The sequence below is a fragment of the Podarcis pityusensis genome (assembly GCF_964106645.2).
Source record: "Podarcis pityusensis genome assembly, chromosome: 3".
NCBI classification, from domain to species: domain Eukaryota; kingdom Metazoa; phylum Chordata; class Lepidosauria; order Squamata; family Lacertidae; genus Podarcis; species Podarcis pityusensis.
In genome coordinates this window covers 96809960-96828703 of record NC_138026.1, presented here as the reverse complement: position 1 = coordinate 96828703, position 18744 = coordinate 96809960, and the positions used below count along the sequence as shown (strand labels likewise).

General features: G+C 44.4%; 1 protein-coding gene across 2 annotated transcripts in view; it reads right to left on the bottom strand.

Annotated features, from left to right (window-relative positions):
* PTPN14 (protein tyrosine phosphatase non-receptor type 14) overlaps positions 1-18744 on the bottom strand; it is a 119025-nt gene that overhangs the window by 62677 nt on the left and 37604 nt on the right. The window contains exons 2-3 of one of the 2 annotated variants that reach the window (XM_081000497.1): positions 14675-14977; positions 11246-11415 (exon numbers count right to left, since the gene is read on the bottom strand). In XM_081000497.1, the coding sequence (XP_080856623.1) occupies positions 11246-11415; positions 14675-14848 (344 nt within the window). In that variant the 5' untranslated portion in view covers positions 14849-14977. The remainder of the gene's footprint in view (positions 1-11245; positions 11416-14674; positions 14978-18744) is intronic. The other variant, XM_081000498.1, reaches the window with a different exon arrangement.

The following is an 18744-nucleotide window of genomic DNA, read 5'->3' as shown; positions in this document are numbered from 1 at the left end:
ACAGGTCTGGGCAAGCGAATGGAATTCTTTTGTGACTTGTAGGCTCAATGGTGTTGTTAACTAAATCCCAGATTCAGAATCACCTGTGCAACAGGATTGTTTTCAAATTATACATTCGGTTACCCTCCGTCGACCCAATTGCCTTCGGGGTTGGGTACGCTGGCAATGGAGTCTGCAGGCACTGGGGCGTGGTGTGTCATGACCCCGTTAGAGGAGTCCTCATCAGGGAAGAATCTGGTACGATTCCTTTTAAAATCCCTGGGAAGAGGGATTCGGTGGTAAAGCACTCTGGGAACTGTAGTTCTGGGAGGGGAACCAGAGCCTCCTAATAATTCTTGATGGCCTTAACAAACTACAGTTCCCAGGATTCTTTTGGGAAGAGGTGACTGTTCAAGTGATGTCACAGTGTTTTCAAGGTACAGTTGGCAGAAATTCTCCTTCCTCCCATGTGCAACAGGGCAGGAGGGGAGAGCATGTGAATGCAATGCTTTGCCTGGGTGTACATGTAGCACCTGTTGCTTAAGGTTCTGTGCAAACCAGTGACATTGTTATCCGACCTGGGCAAAGACTGAGCAAGTCCTTTTACTGTCAGAGTCAAATGTACACTGGCATTGGGTCTCCTCACTGGTGTAACTTGATGGTCACACTGAAACGCTGCTGTGCCGATAGAGGCTGTGGAGAGATTGAACATCTCATGAAATTTTGAGGATATATTTATATTTCCCTTCAAATTATTCATCAGCCACTCTCCAGTGAATTATTTGAACGTCCTAGTAGAACAAAGCTGCATTCATTTACGTTAGTTACCCATTCACTGACCTCTCACAGTACATAAATTCCTCACTGTTAACTACATGGGGGAGTGGGAGAAAGAGGGGGGGGAGTTAATCATATTCGGATAATTATCTTTCCCCTCCTCACACAAGTGGGAACTACCATTTATTTTTCTACCTAGAAGCATCTGCAGAGATGCTTTTCCTATTTTCATTTGAGGAAAGATTACATCCCCATTACAGAGAAATCTACAGATTGTAAACCCCAAAAGGTCAGGGCCACTTTAGTTATTTCAAACAAGTCATGCTGAAAATGCCTCGTACAATTAGTCAGTAAGTTGTCTCGTTTTAATTATTGCTTTCATTTTTTTTGCGTAACAAAGAGGGTTAATTGAACTCCGCGAGCACTAAGATGCAAGAAAGGCGCAAAGGAAATTGTGTCACACTTTTCAACTCCCATCTTCTTTCAGGCTCGTTTGCATATTACAATGGTTATGCAAATGCAGCTAATTACATTAAGCTCTCCCTCAACAGTTTGTACAAGGGATGGCCAGTTCTTGAGTTCATGGGAACGCCTCTGCAGCCCTGACGGAAACCCGGGGTCCATACTTTGTTGCAGAACACAATTCTCTAATGGATCATCAAGCTCTGAATTCAAACTGATGCTGTCTAAACAGTAATGGATTCACAATTCTGGGGCTTAGGCAGCATAGGAGTCATCACTGGGATGGAATGGTGGCCGAGGAATGCAATACGTGGTTCCAATTTAAAATTAACGCAGCCGAGAGGGGTAGTTCTCAGATGCAAGAGTGAACTTCAAGATGCAAAGGGTGCTAAGTGGGATATGAATGCAAATAATAAGGTCCCCACATGCAATGGGACTCCCCCCCATCCCCCCCCTAAACCTGTGCTGGGTTTTCTCCCCAACCCTCCAGAGGCAATTTCGGGGGCATATGGGCAAAGGAGAGGGGGAGAAAGTCTGGACCTTTAAAGCCCTAAACGGCCTCAGTCCAGTTTATCTGAAGGAGCGTCTCCACCCACATTGTTCTGCCCGGACACTGAGGGCCTTCTGGTGGTTCCCTCACTGCGAGAAGCCAAGTTACAGAGAACCAGGCAGAGGGCCTTCTCGGTAGTGGCACCTGCCCTGTGGAACGCCCTCCCACCAGATGTCAAAGAGAGCAACAACTACCAGACTTTTAGAAGACATCTGAAGGCAGCCCTGTGTAGGGAAGCTTTTAATGTTTGATGTATTACTGTATTTTAATATTTTGTTGAAAACCACCCAGAGTGGCTGGGGAAGCCCAGCCAGATGGGCGGGGTATAACTAATAAATTATTATTATTATTATTATTATTATTATTACACAAGCGGACCTCATTCACACACACAAGAACTTAGTTAAGAACATACGAAAAGCCTGCTGGATCAGGCCCTCTAGGCAAGCATCCTGTTCTCACAGTGGCCAACCAGTAGCCCAAACAGCCTGACCAAATAAAGCAATCGTGATTTTTTTCTTCAGCAGGGGAAGGGTTAAGTGGCCTATAAATTATTAAATTAAATTAATAAAACACATAAATAAGCATTACCCTATCTTTACATACCGCTACCACCTGACACAGGGAAGGGCTGTAGCTCAGTGGTGGAACACCTGCCTTGCATCCAAGGCCAACCCAAGACATTTGTGCACCTGAGGCGGACCACAAAATGGCGTCCCCACCCCACCAGGGAAGAAAGGGCGAGTGAAGATGTACACCAGGAACAAGGGGTGGGGAGAAATCAAATCAACCTTACATGACAGTTGAAGGCTGCTGTGGGGTGAAAGAGGCCTGCTCTGAATCAAGCCGGGTGGGTGCAGACTCCAGAGAGCAGGCCCCACCATTTTCTCCCTAAGGATGGCCCAACACTGCCTCCGAGGGGCTGCCGCAGAGGTGGCATTGTGGGGGCTGTCGAGGAGGTGGCAGATCCAGCCTCGAAAGAGCATGCTGCATTATTGTCTTGGAAGATGTAAGGCCAATTCTGGGGTGATTTCTAATACTTGCTTGGTTATTTTACTTATTTCTTGTATGGTTGTTGTCCAGAATAGTTGGATTTTGGGGCACTCCCAGCACATGTGGAAGTATGTGCCTGTGGAGGTGCACCCTCTCCAGTATTTGGTGAGGTTCCTGGGCGTATTAGCGCTAGTTTTCTTGGTGTTAGGTACCACCTGTAGGTGAGTTTCAGAGTGAGTTCTTTTCTTTCTGTTGATAGGGATTTAAAGGGGGGTTTAGACCACATTTTGGTCCATTGAGTGGGGTTAATCTCATAGCCTATGTCATCCTCCCATTGTTTTTTGACTGCATCTAGGGAGTTCGTGGGGAGAAATACGAGAAACAATGCACATACTTTTGTAAATCAAGAAAATCTTTAATAAAAAAGCGGGCGATGCATTCCTTGGAGGCTGGGTCTGCTGCCTCTCTGGGTGCTGCTGTCTGAGGTGGTTGCCTCACCTTGCCATATGGGTTGGCCGGCCCTGATCCTTGGCATCTCCAGGTAGGGTTGGGAGAGACCCCTGTCTCAAATCCTGAACAGCCATTACCTGTCAGAGTAGACAACACTGAACTTGATGGACCAAAGGTCTGACTCAGTATAAGGTAGCTTCCAGCAGAACTATGAATACTATTAACCAACACCTAATCTGGTTACATTTTGGCAGGGCCACCTGGTGGAGCCATAATTCAACCCATAATCTGGCACATAAAAAGGTCAAAAAGCCTGCTTGCTTCTCATGAGCAGCAAGGTGTTTTTGAACGTTTGCAAGCAGAAACCCAGCAGGAACCGGGACAGCGAGCAAGGGCAAAGAACTGCTTGTGCTGAGATTGCAAGCGGGTAGCAAGGAAATTGATTTAAGCAGTCCCACCCCACCAGCAGCATGAGATGCTTAGGTGATGTCACTGTTTGGGCAGGAACACTATGAATCATCTTTGTTGCTATATTTATAAAAAGATGCAAAGGGGCACCCTCCTTCTGCACTGCAACACTCTTCGGCACATCATGGTCTCAACATGCCCAGGACCAAACCCTTCCCAGTGGATTAGCAGATTTCCCCTCCTCCTTGTTGGTGGTTCCTGGTGGTTTCTGCCAGGCAGAGAAGAGTGATAAACTTCTACTAGCAGTGATAAACTACTAAGCTGTACTAAGGTCTTCGAGACTCCTGCTTAGGGTTTATGTGAACACAAAATGTGGTGGTTGATTTGGGGTGATGCCCAAGGCTTACTTACCTGGGAGTAAGTCCCAACCAATTCAACAGGACTTACTTCCAAGTAGCCATGGGTAGGACTGCACTGTGAATGATCAATTTGTGGTGTGAATTCAGGATCTTTGTTCTTGCAGGCAAATTTCAGAAACTTCCCCATTGTCAGATATTTCCATGGTCTGATTCAGATGCAAAACTAAAATGGAGCTTGCGCGAACCTGCTTAAACTTCAGGCTCACGTTCCTCCTTTCCTTTTTCAGTGCATGCCACAGGAGGAGATGGGGGAAATCTGCTTCAAGTGCAAATTGTGGTTAATTTAAACCATGTTGTACTGAATCAAACCATAGTTTCTGATGCTGGATTTTTCCAATAAACCAAAGGTTAAAGTAATTACTGTTCCTGGTTTGGATATAATAACAAACCTCAGCCGCTTTAAACCCAATACAGTGGTACCTCAGGTTAAGCACTTAATTCGTTCCGGAGGTCTGTTCTTAACCTGAAACTGTTCTTAACCTGAAGCACCACTTTAGCTAATGGGGCCTCCCGCTGCTGCCACGCCGTCGGAGCACAATTACTGTTCTCATCCTGAAGCAAAGTTCTTAACCCAACGTACTATTTCTGGGTTAGCGGAGTGGAGTGTGTAACCTGAAGCGTATGTAACCTGAGGTACCACTGTAGTGGGTATTTCCAATTTCTTCACACCTGAAGAAGAGACAGGTAAAGTGCTTGCTCTTAAGACACAAGCAAGCTCATTCATTTTAGCTGCCAAATGTACAAGTTGGTCCCCGTGCTTCTACTTAATAGGGTTGTCAACTTTACTAAAACCATGTTTAAAGTTACAATATGCATTTTAATTGGAAACTCACAACCATCTTATAGAAAAGTGTGCTTTGAGGTACAACTCAAATGGAAACTTGCTAATCAGGTATCAAACTCTTTTGTTCCTATTCCTGGGCAATCCCACCCCCCTCCTCCCATAAAATGTGCAAATAGAAATACATTTTTTAAAGCAAGAAAAAATATACCTAAATCTGAGCTTCTTCTTGATACTACCACACCTAATTTTAGATCATGCCAAAGCACCGTAATGTTTTTTTCCCTTTCCAGTTCACATTGTAATACTTTTTTTTTTTTTAAGGGACTGGGAAAGCAGCAGCAGTTCTGTAGCTGAGAGCCAAAGGAAAAACAGCCCTGTCATTTCCAATATAAATACAGCACATTGCTGAAAGGGCTCAAATGATAAGCAGCTTTCCGGTCTTCCTCGCGTCCTCAAACGAGGTTTGCTCTGATCACTGACTCAGTTGTGTTCCCATGAAGTGCAGAGGAAGGAAACCAGAATACCATGAATTCAGGAAGCTTTTTTTTTCTACTCTTGTTCAACCAACCAACTAACTAGCCACATTGGGTATGGCTCACATCTCCCGGTGGCAATGAGAGTGAACAGATTTCAGCAAGTTAGATTACAGCAAACTGGGGCTTTTAATACAGTAAAAGGCGCCTGCGCTATGCCCACATTCTACACCTCCCAAGCCTTGCCCCACGCCTCGTTCATCCTAAAATTAACCGTTAAGTTTTGAGGGTGCTGGGTGCCCATCTTAACACCTGAGAGGGACTGTAGGGAAGGAGATGGTCTTTCAGATATTTGAAGCCTATGCTAGAGAACTGAATGAGCCTTCACACTTCTTCACAAAAGCTTATACAGTGGTACCTCTGGTTAAGTACTTAATTCGTTCCGGAGGTCCGTTCTTAACCTGAAACTGTTCTTAACCTGAAGCACCACTTTAGCTAATGGGGCCTCCTGCTGCTGCCGTGCCGCCAGAGCACGATTTCTGTTCTCATCCTGAAGCAAAGTTCTTAACCCGAGATACTATTTCTGGGTTAGCAGAGTCTGTAACCTGAAGCATATGTAACCTGAAGCGTATGTAACCCGAGGTACCACTGTACCTAGAACAAACTTAGTTGGTCTCTAAGGTGCTACTGGACTATTTTTTAATTTTTTATTTTGACTGCGTCAGACCAACATGACTACCTACCTGAATCTAGCATTAAATCATGTCAGTTTTGCCGGTGGGTTCAGGCTGCATCAGTGTAGAAACTGATCAAAGGTTCTCAGACTGCCCACTCCATGGACTCCCCAAGTATTACAAAGGATGAGTTCACACATGTATATTTGTGCCACTCTGACTTTGCGACACCATTGCGCAGGTGAAACGGGAAATTGTTTCATACCAAAAACTTTCAACGAACCTATGTGTACAACCACGTGTCACCGAGAGATATGTCAATGCATATTACACGTGCGCCTGCTGCCTCAATGATATAAAGCTGCCATCAGAATAATCTGAACACACACACCCCAGTCCCACCCAGGAGAAATGCATTATTCTACAGCAGAAAAGCACATTGTACAATCCTATGCACGTCGATTTAGAAGTAGGGCCTGTTGCGTCCATTGGGGCTTAATCCCTAGCTGTAAAACTGTTTAGAATTGTGGTCTTTAAGAAGGAAGTTCTAAGCAAACCATCTTGCTTCAAGCGTTTTGATCTTACCACAAAATGTTTTGTTTGCCTCTAAGGTTTTAGTTTCATTTGGCAGAGCCATGCCATATCACTTGCTCCACGTGCCAATAGAAGCCATGAGCGTTTTACACACCCCTTGGCTACACTTTTCAAAGTTCATTCATTTACGAGTCCACTTTATTCTCAAGACGTTTGAAGTACAGTACTAAAGTTTCCCATGCAGCCTGTTTCCCATGTCGTTCTGAGTGTGTTTGTTGGGGGAAGGAATCCTCAGTGTTCCTAAAAATTATTTTAAAATATTTTCTTCTTTAGACATGCTTTTTAACAGTTAACATTTAAAGCGCCAAGATGTGTATATTATTTTTAAAGTTGTTTTCCCCCCAAGCAGCCCAATCTCAATCAAATGTAAAGCAATCACACAAAGCAAGCCGCTCATTCAGGCCATACATACAGAAGAAGAAGAAGAAGAGTTTGGATTTGATATCCCGCCTTTCACTCCCTTTAAGGAGTCTCAAAGCAGCTTACATTCTCCTTTCCCTTCCTCCCCCACAACAAACACTCTGTGAGGTGAGTGGGGCTGAGAGACTTCAAAGAAGTGTGACTGGCCCAAGGTCACCCAGCAGCTGCATGTGGAAGAGCGGAGACGCGAACCCGGTTCCCCAGATAACGAGACTACCGCTCTTAACCACTACACCACACTGGGTCTCAGACTTAATCTGGAAGGTTTCTGACATAAATGACATTAACAAAAAAACTGTCAAAGTAAGCAGTGAAGAAACTGCATTTATTTAACCCAAAATCTAGGAGGAGCGGGGATTAGGCCCAATTAAACCACAGTTATGTGCTAACCCGAATCTACCCAATCCAGAACCCTCATACTGACATTAGCCAAATAGGGAAATGTAGATTGGGGAGATGGGTGATTGAAAATGACTCACTTGCAGCATCATGTATAATGTTCAGCTGGGACCTGGACAAAGGAACTTTAAGTTAAATAATAAAATACCGAACTCTCCTAATCTTGCACCAGAGTTTGGAGAATCCACCTGCCCAGCCCTTTGTTTCAGATTAACTGTAGCCAAGCTTAACCACAGTTTGTTCCCACCAACAGTCTCCCCCAAACAGTACCCTTGTTGTGGGTGGACCAGGTGTAGACCATTCAGACCCTTGAATGGGTAACCACTGGAAGCCCTGTTAAAGAGCAGGACATGACTCGACTAACAGTAAGTTGCAGCTGCAAGACGCGTCCGACTTTTCCAAGTTAGGCAATACACATTTCAAATGTTTTCAAATACTGTATGAATATTCTGCCTTCATCTCCCTGACCTACACAGTCTCCCCCCCCTTTTTTTTTTCAAGGCTGAGAGCCTAGCAAAGCCTCAATATGGTCTTAAGATATTTGCCGCAAAGAGTTCAGGCTTCAATACTCAACACAATGGGAACAAGCTCTCCATTCACTGGTGGGAGTCAGCAGGGAGAAGGGTTTGCCATCCTCAGCAAATTATTTTTATAAGCAGCGAATTAAAACCATGAAGGCGCTCTCATTCCAAAGCCCACAGGAGAAAGTTCTGACCCCTCTAGAAGAATCCCGTGGAATGAAAACAAAGAATCCAAGAACATTAAATCCAACACATGACCATACAAAAACACCCACTATGAAAAAGTCACATAACTTTCAAAAGGTGCCTGGCCTAGTCTGTTCTGTTCCAGGTTTCGCAACAGGTCTGCAACATTTTACTGATAATATTGAAGGAAAGCACGGCTGTTAAAATTGTGCCAAAATTTGGCCCCCTTTGCAAGATACCTGCAGCCATGCAGGACATATTTTCCTATGATGTGCATTGTGAGCATGAAATCTGCAGCCATGTGCATGAGACCAGTGTGGGTACTTGGGGTGAAAAAAATGGGGGGGGGATCCACATCCTGGAGCAAAATAATCTGATCAGCAGCCCCCAGTTCAAAGGCAGACTGGTACAGTAGGATACCCAAACTAATCAAGGTAACGAAAATTGCACTGTTTAGAAACAATAGTTACCTGACCAAAGGATTAATATTTCCACTAAAAATTGCAAAATGGAGGGAAGGCACTTAAAAACAATGTTCTCACACTGCCAACAGTTTTAAACATGCAAAAAGAGTATATTGCAAAGACAGGCTGAAATGTTTGAGGAAACTATGAGTGCCTTTTTCCTTGCTGGGAAACAATGGGTGCAGGGAGAGATGGAGGCACAACTGTTTTTCCTTCTTGATTTATAACTCCCCTTGCCATCACAAAACAGATTTTCATCCTGCATCATTTTCCAGGAAAGTTAGAATCACAGGATGAGAAGAACAGGCTGGTAGATAAACAATGACAGAACACTGCTCACATTACGAGTTCCTCACTTTATCTTACTTTGCTTTGGATGCCGAGTCAGAGAAAAAAAGATGTATCTGGGAAAACTGATCCTGGTTAGAATCATGAACTATGAGCCTGGCATGGAAAAGGCAGACAAAATGGAATCCACAAAGACGGATGAGTGAAATTAGTGCAACTCAGTTGGACTTCAAAATACCGCATGATAAGCCAACTTGCTGTCCTCTAAATAAAAATCTAGTTGCCACTGTGTTTTTGATGTGGGGGCCTTTTGTAAATGTGACCTTCAATATTTCATACAGATAATTATTTATGGTGTTTTTCTTTCCTCTCAAGCCCTGGAAAATGTCACACTGGTTAGGGAATGGACCTGGTATAAGGAGCTGAGTTCCTTTGGCATTGGACATCTTAAAGGCCCACAGCAGGCTTAAGGATGATTCACATAACCAACCCGTGTGAGAAAGGATGAGTGAGGGGACTCAGCCATGCTACAGCCACACCAACTGTTTTAACGTTACTCCTGATTTGTTTCTATGCAGATGTAACACTGCTGCAAAGTTAAAGCAACCCGCAAAGGGAGGGGGGAATTCACACCGGAAAACACACGGAAGGTTTGCACCAGGCCTTAAAATTGACTGAAAATGTAAAAAACAAACAATACCGTACTTCTTGAGCTCTGTAGCCTGCTTTCGTATTACACTAATTTCAACACATATGAATAGGCCTCAGCACATTACAGTTCAATGAGCCTGAGGAGATTCAAATGCCACTCATGTCCTTTCAGGAAGAAGTACAAAACCTGTGTCTATCTAGAAACACTAAAATGGCAGCTCGGGATTTCTGCTGGAATCGTCCACAGTGACCTAGACAGGAGAAAATCTAGAGCCACTGCTGAACTCAACGAGGCATGTTTCTGAGACGACACAAATAGGATTGCAGCGTAAGTCAGGTAACACGGCCATATGGTGGATTTTGTCTGTGCAACTAGAGAGCCATGTAAACATGGCCGTTTGATCTGCAAGTATTATAAACAGGGATCTATATCAGCATCAAGGGATGCATTGCACTTGAAGAGCCGACTTAAATTAGCAATCCATGCAAATATCTGTCCTTCAGAGGGCCATAAAGACTGCTTTATACCAGGTAACTATTCAAATTGCAGGTGCTTCAGCTACACCAGACAAGTACTGTACTTCCACCTGCAGACGGATGGCAATACTGAGAACAGCTGGATGGTAACAAATTTGCTGTTTAACGGGTCTGTAATTAAAGTACCAACTTTTGGGGGGAGGGGAGAGGAATTGCTCACATTCCTGCCTGATGTTGCTTAAGCCTCATTTATTTATTTAATTTCATTTGTGAATTGCTACGTATGAAGCACTCTGAAACAATCGTACAATACAATAAAACCACATATAAAACAACTGCATGCATGAAAACAGTCAAAACAATTTTGAATCCAATGCAGACACAGGGCTCAGTCACACTGGCAAAGAAAACGAGCCTTATGTGCGTTGTTTATGCATTCTAACACTGTGACACCAGATGGCACTGCGGAGTTCTGTTTTTGCTTACCCCCTTCCCCTCTCAGCCTAAAATTGCCTCCATATGTAAATCTTATGCAAATTTATGCTACGGACTGGTCCCCAGAGGTTTTTTAGTACAGTGGTACCTACCTCTGGATGCGAACGGGATCCGTTCTGGAGCCCCGTTTGCATCATGAGCAGAACGCAACCTGCGTCTGCACGGGTCGCGATTCGCCGCGTCTGCGCGTGACATCATTCTGAGTGTCTGCGCATGCGCGAGCGGTGAAACCCGGAAGTAAATTTTAATGTTCTGTTGGAAGCCGCCCAGAGTGGCTGGGGAAACCCAGCCAGATGGGTGGGGTATAAACAATAAATTATTATTATTATTATTATTATTATTATTACCTGTTCCGTTACTTCCAGGGCACTGCGGGATGCAACCTGAAAAGATTTAACCTGAAGCAAACGTAACAAGAGGTATGACTGTACCTAGCAACTCTTCCTGAGATACCCTCCCTGCAAACCATGGTCTCAAAATCGGGAGCAAATGTTACATTCAGCAGTGGTCAACAGTGCTTACGTCACCTTGTGGTAGGTGAGCCATTGCTGCTGGGTGATCCAGGCAGCAGCCAAGTCAGCATAGTACCATTGCACCAGCGCAGTCAATCTGGCATCACCCTGTTTGGCACCTCACCCTACCTGGTAAGCAGCAGCAAATCACCTGCCAGGAGGTCAGGTAAGCCCCTCCACCCCACCGAGCCGTCTGCCATTGGTGACACCTGCAGCAAGGCAGCGGTCTTAACTACGAAAAGTATATAATGAAACAGAGCTTTGGGTACCTTGTGACTTCTTGCTGTAGTCTGGCAACGCTGGGCACGTAGAACATGACCCCAAAGAACAGCAAAGGCTCGCTGGCAAACTTGTCCAGCTGCTTTTTCAGCGGTTTCTCCAATTCCACCCATCGCACTTGCTGGCTCTTGCTGTGAAACCAAAGGCCAAAATAGTGTGTCTGGAGAGGGGGAGGAAGAGTTTAAAAGCAGGTTTATTTGCTGGGCAAGTTTACAAAGAGCAAAAACCCCTCTCCCGTTTCCTTCCTCCCATAAATTAAAATCTATGTGTATTAACAGTTACCAAATAATAATAGGTTTCATTTTTATGAACCTAAGAAGTTGCCTCAGACCAAGTCAGAGCTGCAGCACTATCCAGAGCCGCTGGTACAATGTCTGGCAATGAAACCCCAGGGAGACAATTCTCAGCCCTACCTTAAGACGCCAGGTATTGAACCAGAGGCCTTCCACATGCAAGGTAAATGCTCTACTGCTAAGCTACTGCTTCATTCTTCCATCCTATACTAAATGGCCATTCAAGTTTGGGGAATAATTCATGTGACTTTTCACAGTAGCTTAGTGGTGGAATTTCACATGGCACCTGGGCTTGTGAATGGGTTCAAGACATTCTGGGATTCTGGCACCAACATACACCTCACACTTACGATTTATGATCAAACAAAGAGTAGGAAACAACTGAATGTTTGCCAGTCCTGAGATCAGAATAAATATAAAACTTCCTCATCCTTTGATTAGTCCTAAGGGATCAGGAATAAGCAATTCAAAGTGTTGGTGCTGACTTTTAATGCCCTAAATGGCCTCAGTCCTGTATACCTGAAGGAACACCTCCACCTCCATCATCCAGCCCAGACACTGAGGTCCAGCGCTGAGGGCCTTCTGGTAGTTCTCTCGCTGTGAGAAGTGAGGTTACAGGGAACCAGGCAGAGGGCCTTCTCAGTAGTGGCGCCTGCCCTGCCTCCCAGCAGATGTCAAGGCAATAAACAACTATTTTACTTTTAAAAGACAACTGAAGGCAGCCCTGTTTAGGGATGTTTTTAATGTCTGATGGTGTATTGTTTTTAATATTCGGTTGGAAGCCGCCCAGAATGGCTGGGGAAACCCAGCCAGATGGGCGGGGTATAAATAATAAATTATTATGATTATGATTATGATTATGATGATATCGCACCTCTCTCAAACGCAAGTTTCCTCACTCCCCGCGCCCTCCCAAATGGCTTGAGGTTATAATTGGTTAAAGGAAGAACTATAACTCAGAAGTAGAGAAAATGCTTTGCATGCAGAAGGTCCCAGATGGGGGAGAACTCTACAGGAGACCCTGTAGGGATAGATGATCAAATAGTCTGACTTCATATAAAGACAGCTCCCTGCATCACCACGGACATCAACCATGGTTAGCTCTAATCAGAGCGAGCTCATGAACCAAGGTTTGAAGCCAATTTCAGATCCTAGGTTAGGAACAAAATAACCGCGTGGTTTGTTCCGTTCCTTTGTGTTGTCAGAGCAAGCATCCGTTTGTCATATTTCAGTGTGGATTAAAGTGCAGGCTGGTTCAAGTGACTTGCAGTCTGCCAAGACATTTTATGGGCTCCACATGCAGAAGTTGACTGGCCTGGATGATTACTCTTACTTCAACACTGGCCATGGAATAGGATAGCATCCATCACTATATACTTGATGGCAGCAGGCTAGTCGACCAGCCTGTGACACGCACACTGCTTTGCTCTTCAGTGGGCAGGCAATGGTGCGGAAGCTCAGGAGGAAGGGCTGTAGGGGTTGTCATCACTACCCCACCCCACAACTCCTGCTGCCTGAGGCCTAATATTTGGGCCAGCCCTGCTGTTTGCTGGTCCTGCCATGAGCTTTGGAAGCTGCAAGGCCGCAACAGAGGATGCTCCAACTACAGGCAGAGACAGAAGGCAGATTCACTGCACTGTCTGAATAAGCAAGTCAACCTCTTTCACTGCCTCTTCTCCAGGTATGGGAAGGACATTTTACAGTCTTGTAACTCCAGTACAGACATACAGAAAATAAAGCTAAGTGTCTGTGGAGCAGAGGGATCAATGTTACCGTCTATGACATCCCGGTTGCTTTAAATATCCTTTCACGACCCTTGAAATCAATCAAAGGCACGCTTCATTCTCAAAACCAAACACCAGAGATCTCGGTGAAAATATGACACTGAACACAAAGCAAGAAAAGGCAACAATGGAATCAGAGCGATTACCATTATTTCATGTATCAGCGTAAATTCGGGTTTCCAGTACTGGTTGTGTTAAAATGAGTGTCCCATGAGTCCAAGCAGTGGGTGTGGTTTAAACTTACATCATTTCGAGGCAGTACAGTAGAACAGTACAGTAATTAAAAGCAGCTTCTAACAGAAGCAGCTTCCAGTGGGATTTAAAAATAAATAAATAGATGTACTACAGTCAGGGAAAGAGGCATAATTCTTCAGGAGAGATTCCAGAAAAAAATGTTATTTATTTATTTATTTTAAAAGGATTATCTGAAGCTCGTCCAACATTCCAAGCAAAAAAAATGAGCGAGCGCAAATTTCTCTCTTCAGTGCCTGGCAAGAAAGTGCCGGTTTGCACAGAAAGCTGCCCACTGCGTACAGCTCAAGACATTTATGTGATGACTGGACCAGAGTGAGTGGGGGAGGAACTGGCCTCGATGGAATGCAGCAGGAGCAGGAATGATTTATCCCGCATTAAAAGCACATTGCTTCACTAGCTGAACAATCAGGTTGCATTCGTGAGTTGTGAATTTTGTCAGTAAAAAAATGGGGGTGGGAAGGGTGCCTTGTAACTATTTTCCAGTGAAATATAGTGGTACCTTGGTTCTAAAACTTAATCCGTTCCAGAAGTCTGTTCAACTCCAGAAATCATTTGAAAACCAAGGCGCGGCTTCTGATTGGCTGCAGGAGCTTCCTGCACTCAAGCGGAAGCCACATTGGAGGTTCGGCTTCCGAAAAACACTGGCAAACCGGAACACATACTTCCAGGTTTGTGGTGTTTGGGAGCCGATTTGTTCGGCCACTAAGCTGTTCAAGAACCAAGGTACCACTGTACAGAAATATTCACGGGAGTGGAACTCTGAACATGTTTGATGCCCTGCCTCAAGAGGAAACATTAACACAAAAAGGAGCTTTTTCGCTTATGGAGAAACAGAATGAAGTTCTCTTTCAGGCCACTTAAGAGAGTTAGGACCTGACAGGAAATACCACTGAATCACCATCCAAACCGTAGGTAATGGACTTTTATGTAAGCAGGGTATGTTTGCCAAAGTTCCACTCAGCGATAAGATCAGGCCAGTTCCAAGAATAACATGACTCTAATAAACAGATTCCAAATGACAAACAGCTCGAGCTAAAAATATGCCAAATTGCAAGCGGCAGATGGTCTTTTCCTGGGTTACCCTCACCTCTCGCAATTCCAGCCTCTGAGCCACGGCCTCCAGACATTCCTGCCCGGTGCTCTCCACTGAGAGCGTGCACTCAATTACGTTGTTGTCCAACAAGCGGATCCGAGTCATAAAGCAGTTCTTGCTCCGGACATTGTAGCGCCTGGTCCTTCGCAATTTCAACCCAAACGGCATGGCTGCTGGGGCTTTGCCTTCTCACGCTTTAGATCTTCTTAGCAAGAGAGACTTGAATATCGCTGCTCCAGTGGCTGCTCTTCTCCTCCAGGTTTGGGAAAGGTTGCCCATGCCAAAGGCAGATCCCTGCTGGGGGAAAACACACACACAAATGGGGAAATGAGGTTTATTTGCTTAGGGTTAAGTGGAGCAGAACATTTGCCTTTATGCAAGTAACGGTCATCGCCTTGCAGGAACAGTTAAAACCAGCTTCCTCCCACCCAGACAGAATTAACTTCATCGCCATCGCTGATTTATTAATCACCTTCCAAGCCACCATCTCAAGGCAATTTACATATAATTAAGAACAATTAAACTTGACACAAGCCAGAAATGACAACTTGCTTTGAAGGAGCATGCTCTGTCCCACATGCGCAAACACAACATTCTCCGCAGTAATGGCATTACAAAGGTTTGCTGTCCTATTTTAACTCTCTGACCGCATCCACACGTCATGTTAAGCCGCAAACCAGGGGTCACCAAACTTCTTAGGCTCATGGGCACTTGGGGATTTTGGAACAAGTGCCATGGGCATCACACTCTGTTGTTTTTCTCCCACTTCTGCAAATTAACCTCCATCCCCAATAGAAAGTGTACACACACACACTTTGCATTGCCAAGCAATGCGATTCAGTGTCGGATCCAGTAGATTAATCTGAGTCTTGCAAAGCAGGCAGAGAGCTGAAGGAGTAAACGAGAGAAGGAGTAAACGTGAGAAGGAGTAAACGAGACATCACACTTCCTTCTTCTGTTCTATGAATAAAATTGTCACCACCCTCACCACCTCATGACTAAGGGGGCAATGGGGGCAGGGGCATTCAGAGCCCTCGTGGATGCCAGGGGAAGACCACATGGACATTATTCAACCCACAGGCACCTTGTTGGTGACTCCTGCCATAGACCATGGCCTACTGTGAACAGGTAACAGGTACATGTTGCTGAATTGCTCCCATGTCGCCCTGCCCTTCCATGAGCCAGAAGAAACAAAGCACTTTTTCCCCTAGAAACTGTGCTGTGCGGATAGAGAGCCACTTTGGACACACAAGTTCCCCACTCCCCTTCTCCTGAGTGCCTCCTCTACTGGCTTTTTAGCACATACTAAAGATGTTCCTTTTTCAACCAGCCTTCTAAAAGTATTTATCCCAGTTGGCCTCTGTGCTGGATCTGAATTGATTTTATGGGTGTGTTGCTTTTTTAAAACAGGTTTTAAATTTAGAGGGTTACGGTTATACAGCAGACGCTCGGGTTGCGATTCGGCGCTTCTGCACATGCGTAAAGTGCGATTTAGCACTTCTGCACATGCGCGACCGCCCAAACCCAGAAGTAACCTGTTCCGGTACTTCCGGGTTTTGGCAGTCCATAACCCGAAAAAATGCAACCTGAAGCAGCTGTAACCCGAGGTATAACTGTATATGTGTGTGCGCGGAATTGTTTTTAACTGTTCTATATATGTAATTTTTATATATGTCACTGTCACTATATTGTAAATTGCTTCAAGATGCCTCATGGGAAGTGATTCATAAATGAAATTATTATTAATACTAATGGTTATAATAATAATTCTCTCCTTTCTCCCATGACTGTAAACCATGGGTGAGGAACCTGTGGCTCTCTGGCTCTGATTGAATTCCAACTCCCATCAGCCCCATTGGTCAGGGGTTATTTATTAATTCCCTGCCCTTCATCCCAAGGTCCCTAAGAATGATGGGAGCTGGAGTCTAACAACACCTGAAAGGCCACAGGTTCCCCATCCCTAGTGCAAACCATGGTTTAGAGCTACATGTACAGTGGTACCTTGGGTTACATACGCTTCAGGTTACATATGCTTCAGGTTACAGACTCCGCTAACCCAGAAATAGTACCTCAGGTTAAGAACTTTGCTTCAATATGAGAACAGAAATCGTGCTCCGGCGGCATGGCAGCAGCGGGAGGCCCCATTCGCTAAAGTGGTGCTTCAGGTTAAGAACAGTTTCAGGTTAAGAACGGACCTCCGGAACGAATTAAGTATGTAACCAGAGGTACCACTGTACAGCAAATGCTAACCCTGTTCCCTCGTAAACCTGAACTGGAAAACATGGCTCCAAGACTAGCAGCAGTCATGGTTTGCATCTAATTCTAAACCATGATTAACTCTGATACAAAAGGAATTCGCTCTGAAGCAGAGAGCAAAAATTGTATTTGCTCCCAAGGACAACTCGTAATTTGCAACCATAGTTTATGAAAAGCCAAGAGGTTGTGTTGGATTAAAAGGCATTCCAAGCACTAAATAAAAATTAAGTTTCTTGGAGGAATAAAACCTCAAGTTCTAATATATGCCTATAGATAACGAACATTCTGCAATATGCCCAAGACAATAGCTTGATATGAAGTAGTGGGAAGAATGAAAGGAAACTCAACAAAGGTCACAGAGGATAGGGCTACGTAGTGCTTGAGCTCTGCTTTTGTAAACTGCAGTTTTGCCGGTGGACTTTATCTAAACTTATTGTTTCATTAAAATACATTTCCATTCAGTAGAGCAGCCACACCCTTAGACTAAATTAACTATTTGATAGTTCTCTATTAAGATAAATAAATATAACTTCCATTCTTTTTGGCATTCAGAACTCGGCTGGAAGAGAAAGAAGGAAAACACAAACTGCAAACACTCTATACAAAATCAAAATGTAGACAGAAAATGGATAGATGAAGGCTGCAATCCATATACCTGGGAGTAAGACTCATTGAACTCAATGGGGTTTACCTTCAAGTAGACATGTATAAAATTGCATGGTCAACACTGAGCAAGGAGGAGTCAAGATATCATTTTGCTCCTATTCGGAACTACGAATTCTTAAAAATAAAGAACAGGGCACTTTTCCTCCTTTGTTCTCTTATGGAATTAAACTCATGTAGCTTATTTATCAGAGAAACCATGAGACATTGTAAACTAGTATTCCAAGAACTTGTTTGATTTCTTGCCATGGAATGTGCTTTACAACTTGTAACACAAAGCAAGTACAATTCGATATAAAGGTTTCCTTTCAAAAAATTAAAAAATAAGTACATAAATTTATCTTAAATAGGCCTGCCCAAATGCTTTGTGCATCTGTTCACAGTGAAGGCACAAGATGCTATTTAAAAAATGCCGTGAGAAACATTCCCGTGAAACAAGCTGTGCTTGTATAGGATGGAATGTAATACTGATTTTGGTCACCTCCATCAAATAAAACACCCTTCAGATGGTGCCAATCTGTACCTTTAGATCCTGCAAAGGGGGGGGGGGTGATTTACAGGGAAAGTGTTGTAAGCATTTTAGACATGCCTTGACTCAGTTACTTTCCCACTCCTAGATCAGGGGTGGGAAGGTTGATCAAGATCCACAGGAGGCAGGAAAGCAGGTAGATCTGTGGGTGCTTTGCAGTGGTTGGGAGAGTAAGTATCTGACTCGCAATTCCTCCGCAAAAGATCTCTCTCTCTCTCTCCTGTAAACAAAGCTGATGAAAAGAAAGAAAGCTTAGCAGGAAACCTGGAATGATCTTTTCGTGTGAAAGGACTGCAAGCTCAGTTCTGTTGAGGACAGAGAAATCCCTGAGCTGAATGTCTGTCCATACACTCCCTACGCTTAAAATCTATGTGGATGCCTGCTCTCTTCAGCCACTATATTGCAACTGACTTTGGCTGGTGGACCCTGAGGTTCTACTAAAACAGGGCTGGGGAACATGTGGTCCTCCAAATGTTGCTATATAGTCGTACCTTGGATCTCGAACGCCTTGTGACTCGAAGACTTTGGCTCCCAAATGCCACAAACCCGGAAGTGAATGTTCCGGTTTGCGAATATTCTTTGGAACCCAAACGTCCGACGCAGCCTCCAATTGCGT